This window comes from Haliotis rufescens, unplaced genomic scaffold (genome assembly GCF_023055435.1).
Source record: "Haliotis rufescens isolate VD_foot unplaced genomic scaffold, xgHalRufe1.0.p SCAF_76, whole genome shotgun sequence".
NCBI classification, from domain to species: Eukaryota; Metazoa; Mollusca; class Gastropoda; order Lepetellida; family Haliotidae; genus Haliotis; species Haliotis rufescens.
Window position 1 is genome coordinate 530,323 of NW_025964368.1, and position 12,336 is coordinate 542,658.

Below are 12,336 nucleotides of genomic sequence, written 5' to 3' on the forward strand. Positions count from 1 at the left end.
ATTTATCTTTCATGAACAGATGGACATTATCCTTGGGAAGTAATGAAATTGGTTAACCACTTGTTATTGACAAAATCCAAATTCGGATTAAATATTTAGTGTCAGTATATAAATAACTTGATTGCAATGTTTGGTTTGGTGTTTGGTGTGTGTTTTTGTATTTACCGAAGCGTTGGTCTCTCGTTGCCTGGGTGATTGACGACGAACATGTCGGCAATATTTGTCGGAGCTTTCAACATCTACAAGTGCTCTTTAAAGTTTGAGGCTGCTAAAGTCGATAATGTATACGAACATTAATTGTCTATATCAACCTATCATAATGGTACACGCAAGAAATACAATATCGACCCGAAGATCGAGTGACCCCGATGAATATGCATGAGTGGGATAATCCAGGGTGAAGGGAAGGATACTAAGTACGTGTGAGTTGTAGCACAGCAGCCATCATTCAAGTGATTAATATGGGTCAATGTTCAGTGCACGTATAATCAGTGTGCGAAATAGCCGCTTGCCCGCTATAGTTTGGCTAGCAAAATATTAGTCTGACAAAACATTATACAATGTCCCTACCCCTACTGGTTACTGACATGTTAACGGTTATGTTTGTTTGTGAGTGTGTGAGTGAGTGACTATGGTTTTACGCCGCTTTTAGCACTATTCCAGCAATATCACGGCGGGGGACACCAGAAATGGGCTTCACACATTGTACCCATGTCGGGAATCGAACCCGGGTCTTCGGCGTGACGAGAGAACGCCTCAACCACTAGGCTACCCCACCGCCTCTTATGTTTGTTTGTATACACACCTCTTAGTTGGTAAAAAAAAAAGATTCTCCCGTTTCTGTAGATCAATACGACTATCGAAAATCAAATTAATATCTGTACAAAAACGATTGCAAGGCTTCGAATTTGAAAGACCAGAGTGAGTGAGTGAGTATGGTTTTACGCTGCTTTCATCACTATTCCAGCAATATCACGGCAGGGGACACCAGAAAGTTGCTTCTTACATAGTGCCCATGTGGAGAATCGAACCCGGGACTTCGGTGTGACGAACGAACGCTTTAACCACTAGGCTACCCCACGGCCCCTCAAGCACAGAGTTACCTTTCATAATATTAGACTCATGATTTGCAATTTGAGTTAACTCTATTAATACCTTCGTAGAACCAGGGGGCACGGGTGGCCCAGTTGTCTAAGGCGCCGCGATTCGCTGTGCAGAGTTGCGTCCCTTGGGTACTCCAGAAACCTATGATTGTGGGTTCGAATCCCGGTTCGCCCCGATTATGTTTCTAGGTTTGTCAGCACTATACCCGTGCTCGTGGGTTTCACCGAAGTGGTAAACGTCTGACACCTGCATCACTTCGGGCTTTCCTCCCACATTAAGCTGACACGCCGCGATATAGCTGGAATACTGTTGAAAGCGGCGTTAAAGCCAACTCACTCACTCACTCACTCACTCACTCGTAGAATCAAATTTCTTGAAAAATATTTAAGCTAGTGAATTTTGAAACTGGCGAGTAACTTATAAGACTAGGTGGCCGACCTAGCCAGCAATATTTGGAGACTATTTCACACACTGCATATGGATGTAGACGAGCTGATATACATGGTACAGGTATGAGAGTGACAGACCCATGCATTTGTTTGTTTGTTAGTTGTTTAGTGCAGCACTCAGCAATATTACAGCTGTATGACGGCGGTCTGTAAATAATCGAGTATGGACCAGACAATCCAGTGGTTGATATCATGAGCACCGATCTATGCATTTGGGATGCGATAACATGCATCAACCAAGTCAGCGAGCCTGACCACCCGATCCCGCTAGTCGCCTCTTACGACAACTATAGTCGCCTTTTACGGCAAGCATGGTTTGCTGAAGACCTATTGTAACCCGGATCTTCACGGGTCCACACTTGCATGCACATAAGTAACCTAGGCTGACACGTGATCACATTGAGCTGTGCTCTACCTGAATATTCCTACCACCCCGCACTTTGTAGTGGACTCGGCCATAACATGCGTTACGGCTCGACTCGCGAACAGGATAAGCACTTCGGTGCTTGGCAGAAGTGAATATAGGCACATCAACGAAAATAGAGATATTTGGTTTTAACAACGTCTATACTCCTCGCCATGTGTTTAACTTGTTACAATGACCAAGGCCTTGTCACGAATGTTTAATTGATTCAAGAATGCAAAATCCGCCTTCATCGATAATATGGTACTGGTTCGCCCCGATTATGTTACTAGGTTTGGCGCTCGGCATTAAGGGGCTAAAACAAGGACTGGTCGGCTCGGAGTCAGTATAATGTGTCTGAGTGGGGTATTCATGTTAAACTGCGGCATGATATCTCAGTGAGCTAGTCCGGCATCATTGACACTGGCGCACATGATGGCTTCACCCCTTGCAATATGATTTTGGGACTCTCATCGAGGAGTGAATCGTAAGCTGTCATAATGAACACGGTAAGGAGTACGAGGAGGGGTATGTGCCAATGTTTTGAACAATATTTTATGGTCGCTTCTGTCACATATCGATGTACTCGTTGTTCAATTAAGGAGCAAGGCAAGAGCTCTTCCACGAGATATGTTTGATTTATTACATTGCTATAATATCGTATATATCTTCCCACCTAAAGAAACACAAAGAAACACTATCCAATTCTCACAACGCCAATCCAATTGTGGCCCAATCTCACCTGATATACTGTGTCCAAACCAGTCGATCCCATCATCTTACAACACAAAACTCACCCAATCCCATCATTTAACGTCACAAAACTCACCCAATCCCATCATCTCACAACACACAACTCACCAAATCCCATCATCTTGCAACACAAAACTCACCCAATCCCATCATCTAACAACACAAAACTCACCCAATCTCATCTTCTAACAACACAAAACTCACCAAATCCCATCATCTAACAACACAAAACTCACCCAATCCTATCATCCAACAACACAAAACTCACCCAATCCCATCATCTAACAACACAAAACTCACCCAATCCCATCATCTAACAACACAAAACTCACCCAATTCCACAATGGGCAAAAACACAGTGGGTAATGATATTACAAAGTGTATTAAGTGGCAATACAATGGGCCATATACAGCGGCAGCAATAACAAGTGTTGGTGACGGGTGTCGAATGATGATCAATGGTAAAACATACGTAGTTTTTATGGGCGTCTAGACTTCACCAATACTGCCAGATGGAAGAGCGGCTTTATAAATGTGGGCCCACAGGCCGTGTTTCAGCAGACACAACATAGTCCTGATTGTATTCACTTGACATAGGAGTTGGTTTGTTTGTTGTTTAACGCCGGACTCAGCAATATTCCAGCTATATGACGGCGGTTTGTAAATAATCGCGTCTGGACCAGACAATCCAGTGATTTACATCATGAACATCGATCCACGCAATTGGGATCGATGACATGCATCAACCAAGTCAGCGAGCCTGACCACCCGATCCCGTTAGTCGCCTTTTACGACAAGCATAGTCGCCTCTTATTGCAAGCATGGGTTGCTGAAGACCTATTCTACCCCGGATCTTCACGGGTCTTGACATAGGAGGAGTTTATAGCCATCAGTGGGTGTATTCCTGAGCATACCCGGTATATATTGTAGATGTCGCTATGATGTAACTCAACATTGCTAAGGGCCTATCGTAGTAATCATATATACTTTCATTGTCAGCTTCCGTTTCCTGTATACGATTTGGTTGGTTTGTTGTTTAACCCCGCACTCAGCAATATTCCAGCTATATGACGGTGGTCTGTAAATAATCGAGTCTGGACCAGACAATCCAGTGATTAATATCATGAGCATAGATCCACGTAATTGGGATCAACCAAGTCAGCGAGCCTGACCACCTGATCCCGTTAGTCGCCTCTTACGACAAGCATAGTCGCCTTTTAGACCTATTCTACCCCGGTCCTGTATAAGAGAAATGTTTTTTGTCATACAACAACAACATAGTTATGTCTTATTGTTGATATAAATGCGGTGTTTAATATGCATTTAATTCACGCTCGCGTTAATTTCAAGATTTACAGTATATACGAACACAATACTTTTAAAACGTCGGCGGGATATGAGTGAGTGAGTGAGTTGGGTTTAACGCCGATTTTAACAGTATTCCAGTTATATCACGGCGTGTCAGCTTAATGTGGGGTGCTTTCTGTGGCAATGCACGTTCCAGGCTTCTTGTCATCCGTGGCAACCTCAACGCTGCTACTTACTGCGACGAGGTACTGGCACCAGAACTTCTGCCTTTTATGGCAGCACATGGACCCGGTTTGATCTTCCAACGCGACAATGCCAGACCCCACACAGCAATTTTGACAAGGAATTTCCTTCAGAATGCGGCCGTCAAGGTCTCCCGACCTCAATCCCATCGAACACGTCTGGTGTGCTCTTGGCAGAAGTCTGCGCACTCTCCAGAACCAACCACAGAATTTGCAAGATCTTGGCACCATTTTGCAGCAACAATGGCGTCGTCTTCCCAATCATGTGTTCACAAGCATCACAAGGTCCATGCGGAGGCGTTGTGTGGCAGTTGTCAACGCACATGGTGGCCATACACGCTACTGAACTTGTGTGCCATCAGATTCTCGTGCTTGGGACTTATGATTTAAACTGTTGATGTTATTACCGAATACCGTAGGTGCTTGGGACAAATTATGGTTACCACCGTTAATTAAAATCCTTCTTTGGACATTAATGATTAAAAATTACCTTCTCTGATACATTTGTCAATTGTATATCATATATGGGATTACTTTTAAAAATGTGAAGTTTTTACTTTGACTCAGTATATGACTAAATTCACTTTATTTAAACATGTTTAAATGTGCTTAAATTCTAAACATGTTTCGATTATTGGGATGTGTTGGCTGTGAAACGACAGCTGATTTCACGTGTTAGACCCTTAACGTGTTCAGATGGAACACGCCAAATGTGTATTCCGTTTTGGATTTAAACACATTCCAAATCATGTTTGGATCTTAACATGTCTTGTACGTGTTTACATTCTAAACACATTTTACACTGTGGTGTCCCCCGCCATGACATTGCTGGAATATTGCTAAAGACGTTGTAAAACAATATTCACTCACTCAGTATCAATATGTCGAAAACACTAACATAGATCAACAGTGGTAGTTGTGTTAATGCGTCAAAAGTTGATGCGTTTGCACAACGCTTATTGTGCTATCTTCTGAGGTTTTCCTAATTTTGATGCGTTTACACACCGCTTATTGTACTATTTTATGCTGTTTTCTTAAACCTCATGTTACGCAGTTTAGTATTTAAGCCCTAAGTGATGTTGAATATACATTTGCTTAAGACTTTGGTAAGCTCTCCAATCTTTTATGGATGTAAATGTCTCATTGACTTTTTCCTGGAGCACTGAAAATTGGCAATTAGACTACCATTTAGATTGAGAACGACGCTGGGTTTATAATCGATTATACCCTTCCAGCCCTCCTCCAATGACAACGGGCAAGTACACTACCATTAGTGTTAATGTGGCAGATAGTCAGCCATTTATTTAGGGTTTGATGTGCCATGAGGATGAAGAACCGACTCGGTGTGATGTTCCTCTGTCTGACTTTCAGAACCTCAGCCACCCAGTGTGGGTAAGTACACCTCCATGATCACGTCCAAATCCCCTTCTGTTTTTTCTTGTATAACTCGGGGAACTTTTTTTTCAAATGCATTGAAGGAAAAGCTGTTGTGAGGAAATCAACGTCCTTATAGACGTAGTGATAGGACGGCGGTTCAAAGTCCGAGTTTCTCTCTCACAATTGTCGTGTTTAGAATTAAATCATCTTCCCGAGGCAAGGGAGTTAACTGACTATAAAAGTCCAGTGTCCACCCTTGCCAAAGTAGGCTGGAAATCCGGAGTTATGTTTTGGCTGGACTAACGAGTCTATGCATTGTCCAATCAAAATCGCGTAACGAACTAGACATCCGGTTCGTAAACAGCATGGATTTAAGCTGCAGATTTCGCTCGACTGCAGGATTTGCAAAGAGTTTCCAAATCTTTTCAAGATTTTAATCAAGGTGCCCGAGTGGTTTGATGTACTTCGCGTGGTGAGACCCGTTTTGTTATAATATAGTTCTTGATTATCAATCAGATCGTCCTTTCGGTTTGAAGCAAATGCAAGTGGTATGAGAGGTGAAATCTGATTGGTCAGTAGAAAGGACATAGAAAGGGCATAACTCGTGAAAGCCAATGTTGGCGCTACGATCGAGCCAGGAAATTCCATTCTGGTTCGCAGGGGTGAAAACTGGACTTTTATAGTCAATTAACTCCCTGCCTCAGGAAGATGGAAATAAATAAACGGCGGGCAGAAGTTACTTTTTTAATTCTATTCTTTTAATGTTTGAATTTACTCGAATATTCAAATTGACGCGAATTGAAGTCTGTTTTAATCAAATTTCTGCGCTTGCACACCAAACAGTAAATCCGTGTGACTGGATTTCTGGTCCATCACGTGATTGTCTTGTTATTTTACATCCTGCCGTTGTATGGCAGGAACACTGCCGCGCCATGTACTTTTTTAAACTAACTATTTTCGCGAACACCTGGTGTCAACACTGTTTTCGTTTATCAATTCACATAATTTTAACCGCTATTTTGGCTTTTACGTCCAACTGAATCTGTACCGGTGGAGAATAAAGTTTGGTTATATTTTATATTCACTGACGAGAATCCCTATTGATGCTGTTCACAAATCTTTATGATTCTTGAAAATATAATTGCCACAGTTCCATATGAAGTAAGACATTCATAGAATAAAATGTTTGGACCACTTCTGGTGGTAAATACTATTTGACAAAATGCGGGGGCACGGGTGGCCCAGTCGTCTAAGGCACCGCTATTCGCTGTGCAGAGTTGCGTCCCTTGGGCATGCCAGAAACCTATGGTTGTGGGTTCGAATCCCGGTTCACCCCGATTATGTTTTTAGGTTTTGTCCGCACCGTACCCGTGCTCGTGGGTTTCACGGAAGTGGTAAACGTTTGATACCTGCATCACTTCGGGCTTTCCTCCCACATTAAGCTGACACGCCGTGATATAACTGGAATACTGTTAAAAGCGGCGTTAAACCGAACTCACTCACTCACACTCTACCGTACAATCGTTCAGCCAATTCTACCATTTGCTATTTCAATGGCCTTCTTGGTTACTTTTGCAAACCAGTTACACGTTCGTTCCTCTAAATAGACTGGTTCCACAACAGCGTTACCATCTCCTGTCGGAGTTCAACAACTTGAACATGACCAACGCTCAGTGCATCTCCGAACTCAAGCCAAGGACACTACTCACCTGTGCTCGAGCATGTCTCGACACCAACAACTGCACCATGTTCAACATCAACAACAACGACGGCCAATGTCTGCTCTTCTCGGCGACCTTTCTTTCTGAGATAAACAGTAGTCCCCTCGATGGAGCCCGGATGTATGGACGTGTCTCGGGTAAAGAATGGCAAATGTTAAGAGCTGATTACAGTAAACTACGGTTTTAGTTCGTTATAAGTATATAGCATATAAGCATACTGTAAATGGTCGGGACTAAAACATAAGTTCGTTATATAGGTCAGTTCGTTATAAGCGTGTTCGTTATAAACGTAGTTTACTGTAAATGTTTAATGTCTGTTGTGAAGACGTGTACTTCGTTTAAATCGTATATGATAAGAACATGGCACATGCTAATTGAGAAAAGGATGTCATTTATTCAAATACGTGAATGGTCCCAGTGCCCCGTGCTCCCATGCGAGCACAAAGCATACAGCGTCCAGAGGAGGTGAGGTGAAATGGGGTTTAACGTCGCGTCCAAGATTATTGCACTTATATAGCGACGTGCATGCACGTGTATGTGTGTGTGTGGCTGCTTGTACTAGTCCGGACTGATGCCGATTTATAGTGCTAGCTCACTGAGATACCATGCCGCAGTTTAACATGAATACCCCACTCAGACACAGTATACTGACTCCGAGCCGACCAGTCCTTGTTTTAGCCCCTTAATGCCGAGCGCCAGACAGGGTAACAACAAGTACAATCTTTAAACGTCTTTTTGTATGACGCGGCCCGGGATCGAACCCTGGACCTTCCGCTCTCCGGGCGGACGCTCTACCACAAGACCACGGAGGCGGTCCGCGTCCAGAGGACCATTACTGGTAAGGTCTCATGAAGATATAGGCTTTAGCTCATTGTTCAGAAGACCAGTGTTTGATGATTCAGTCTGATACAAAGAGTGAAGCCCTTACTTTGTGTCTCACAATATGGGCAGTGGTATAACGGTGAAGCATTCGCTCGTCACTTTGTTTGTTTGTTTCTTTGTTGTTTAACGCCGCACTCAGCAATATTCCAGCTATATGATGGCGGTCTGTAAATAATCGAGTTTGGACCAGACAATCCAGTGGTTGACATCATGAGTATCGATCCACGCAATTAGGATACGATGACATGCATCAACCAAGTCAGCGAGCCTGACCACCCGATCCCGCTAGTCGCCACTTACGACAAGCATAGTCGCCTTTTACGGCAAGCATGGGTTGCTGAAGATCTATTCTACCCCGGATCTTCACGGGTCTTACGAATATAAGGATTGGCAGAGGACTTGGGTATTGCAATTTCATTTAGTTGAGCTGAAATCTTGAAAACATGGTAGAAAGAGCATGCTACCCCGGATCTTCACGGGTCTCGTCACTTTTGATTAGGTGTGCAAATACCAACCTGTTAATGAAGATATAAAACTCTATTAGATGTCAACGGCTATTGGAAGACATTGCTGGTCCTGTCTTGTGTCCGGAACATCTTGTGGGTTCGAATTCCAAATTAATTCCCAAACAAATCTTGAATCTTTCGTGGGTTGCAGCAAGATGTAAACAATCTAAGCTGCACAGCTGGGCTTTCATTTCACAATACAGTGACACATCGTGACACAGGGTTAAAATCCTGGCTCCTCGCTACACACTTTGAAATTATCATATTTAAGTGAGTGAGTGAGTGTGTATGTTTTTACGCCGCTTTTAGCAATATTCCAGCAATATTACGGCGGGGGACACGGTTGGGAATCGAATCCGGGTTATCGGCGTGACGAGCAAACGCATTAACCACCGGACTACCCCACCACCCCTTATCATATTTAAAGGTGAGAAGTGCCATATAACAATATATATGCGACTGGTAACCACTTTGTGTTCGTTGTCTGACTGTCTGTTACAGACACATGCCCCCTCGCTGACGGCTACGTTACATTTGACAACCCGACTGCATGCTACAGACTATCTCTGGTCAGGAAGACGTGGATGGATGCTAAGGCTGATTGTGAAGGAGATGGAGGTCACCTGGTTGTTCTGGAAGACGTGGACAAGCAGCAGCAAGTGATGGAAGCCACTGCCGCCATCAGGGGTGAGTTTCCATCGATGTCATAATAAAAATAATTTCTACACCAAGTAAGTACTAACATACGTCGATAAAGATATTCAATATACGGTACTCTCCTTGTGAGGTTAACTGCTGTGGAACAGAGAGTCAAACCTTAATGATAGTATTTGAAACCTCTAGACAAACAAAAATGAGCTGAAGATCCGGGGTTGAACAGGTCTTCACCAACCCATGCTTGTCGTAAAAGGCGACTATGCTTGGCGTAAGAGGCGACTAACGGGATCGGGTGGTCAGGCTCGCTGACTTGATGCATGTCATCATTGCGTGGACCGATGCTCATGATGTCAATCACTGGATTGTCTGCACGAGACTATTATTTATAGACCGCGGTCATATAGCTGGTCAATTGCTGAGTGCGGCATGAAGCAAAAAAAACAAACAAAAAAGATAATGAGCTGCATAAATGAATATTGTGATCGATGATTACAGGAAGCTAGAGAATATTAAACTTTCATATTTTCATATCCTTATTTGCAGACACAGAAGCTGTTTTTGTTGGCCTTGGTGACATTGATGCGGACGGGAAGTATGTATGGGTTGATGGCAGGGATCTCGTAAACCCCTTCTGGGATTCGGGGGAACCAACCCTATTTGGGAATAAGCACTGTGCTGTTCTGTATAACCACGGGCTCCATGCCTCTAACTGTGACATACCCTCGTATTACATGTGCCAGATTGACACTACGATGATGGTAAAGTGGAAGCCATTCCTGATGATGTTTTCTTCTTGAGAGATGGTTATAGTTACAGAGTGGACTGAGAATCCCAACAGCAGGTTAAGCCCTACGTTTGTGAAGTACAGTAAAGTACGGTTATAACGAACTCAAAGGGATTACTTATTTTAGTTCGTTATAACCGTAGTTCGTTACAAGCATATACACAGTATAACTACAGCAAATAGTCGGGACCAAAAAGTAAGTTCGTTATATCCGTCAGTTCGTTATAAGCGTGTTCGTTATAACCGTAGTTTACTGTAGTTTAAGTAATGATAATTAAAGTGGAACCTATTTATGTGCAGAACTGTACCGGCGGACACATGTCAACAATCTTCATTGTCTGAGTTCAAGTCCTGTAACTGTGTTCATCGTATCCATAAACATTGAAACAGTGGAACTACATGTATACAATACCAACAAATATAACTGTAAAATTGATTTTTGGGGTGTTGCAATGAAGACACGAAAAGGATCAAGGTCTTATGCTCCAAATGTGAAATTCTATTGATGGTATAATATTTAGTTTTTAGATTCTTGTTTTGTTGTCTTGGTTGAATGTCATGTAACCTGAATGTGTTATTCCTAAAAACGCCTGGGAACCGTTTCAAAATGGAATTGATTAAAGGTAACGAGGACATCGACATACATCCTCAAAACTAATAAACGTCTATTTTGTCAATATATTTTATACCTCTTGTTGTTTTGGCATGTCTGTGTTGACAACAGTTGCACATGTCTGCATTAAGTTTATCTTGATAAGAATATGGCTCGATAACATACATTTTCATCTGTATAGATTGATCTGTAGAGGAATAATACAATGGATTGACTGTGTTGATATAAACTGACGATCATAAGAAAGTATATCGATCAGTTTAAAAAAACAACAACAAAAAACACATGTTGATGCAAATGTTGTATTACGAAATTACAATGTGTCGAGATATAAACTCATTATTGACCAACCAGTGGCAACATCACTGATACCACACAGCACTGGGAGTAAAATGTGAGATTTTACAGATTACGTTGAATGTGATGGTATATATATATATATATATATATATCATCACATTCAACGTAATATATATAGCAATATTCCAGCTATATGACGGTCTGTAAATAATCGAGTCTCGACCAGACAATCCAGTGATTAATATCATGAGCATCGATCCACGCAATTGGGATCGATGACCTGCATCAACCAAGTCAGCGAGCGTGACCACCCGACCCCGTTAGTAGCCTCTTACGACAAGCATAGTCAGGGTCAAAGTAACAGTAGTGATTGTAGGACGCTTCCAAACGATGTCAGTTTAAAATACAATGCCGCTTCTCATGGCTGTGATAACTTCATCAGTTTCATATTTTGGAATATATCTGGTATTACACTGACGGAAAAAGAAGGTGACTTCCTTGATAATGCCATGTCTTTTGATAGGTTCTACTGAAATTTAAATGAAATATAAAAAGATTATGAAATCATCGAAAAATGCAGAGAAAATACCCAACAATGGAAGAATTTCTGCGGTGATACCAATATTACTAAAACAAAAGTTTGTTTATTATCTCAAATGGCCAAAGATCACAGAAAATTGTTTGGTCTTGATTTAGACTTACTTGATTCTCGGCGTTCATCCACCCAGAGGACTCAACCAGATAGTTAATATCGTCAAAATGGAATTACCTTAATCCAAGAGAGACTGTCAGAGATTTTTACCATGCGTGTATATTTTAGGTTGTTGTTGTTTTAATGCTCGGATGGGCACCAAGCCTGATTTAGTGGGTAATGATATAATGTGACACACTCAAGGCTAAAATCACTCACTTTGAGATTTCTCCTTGATTGCTTTAATTCGCAGCGTTTCTCTGCCGACTCAATTGTATAACGTGTTGGCAGATGTCTAATTGTCTAAATATTCATACTGCCCCGAGAAGATGCGGGTTAGAATTGGTCTTCTGCAGCCCATGCTTGGCGTAAGATGCGATGTACGAGATCCGGTGGTCAGGCTCACTGTCATCGTATCCCAATTGCGTAGCTCTGTGCTCATGATGTTAATCACGTGAAACCCACGAGCACGGGTATGGTGCTGACAAACCTAGAAACATAATCGGGGCGAACCGGGATTCGAACCCACAATCACAGGTTTCTGGC

General features: G+C 42.4%; 1 protein-coding gene across 1 annotated transcript; it reads left to right on the top strand.

Moving 5' to 3' along the window:
* The first annotated feature begins 5,578 nt into the window (after nt 1–5,578).
* Nucleotides 5,579–10,265, top strand: LOC125376774 (macrophage mannose receptor 1-like). The gene is made up of 4 exons (XM_048388679.1): nt 5,579–5,651; nt 7,244–7,494; nt 9,247–9,432; nt 9,946–10,265. The coding sequence occupies exons 1-4, from the start codon at nt 5,581–5,583 to the stop codon at nt 10,197–10,199; spliced, it is 762 nt and encodes a 253-aa protein (XP_048244636.1). The 5' UTR covers nt 5,579–5,580; the 3' UTR covers nt 10,200–10,265.
* Nucleotides 10,266–12,336: the final 2,071 nt, after the last annotated feature.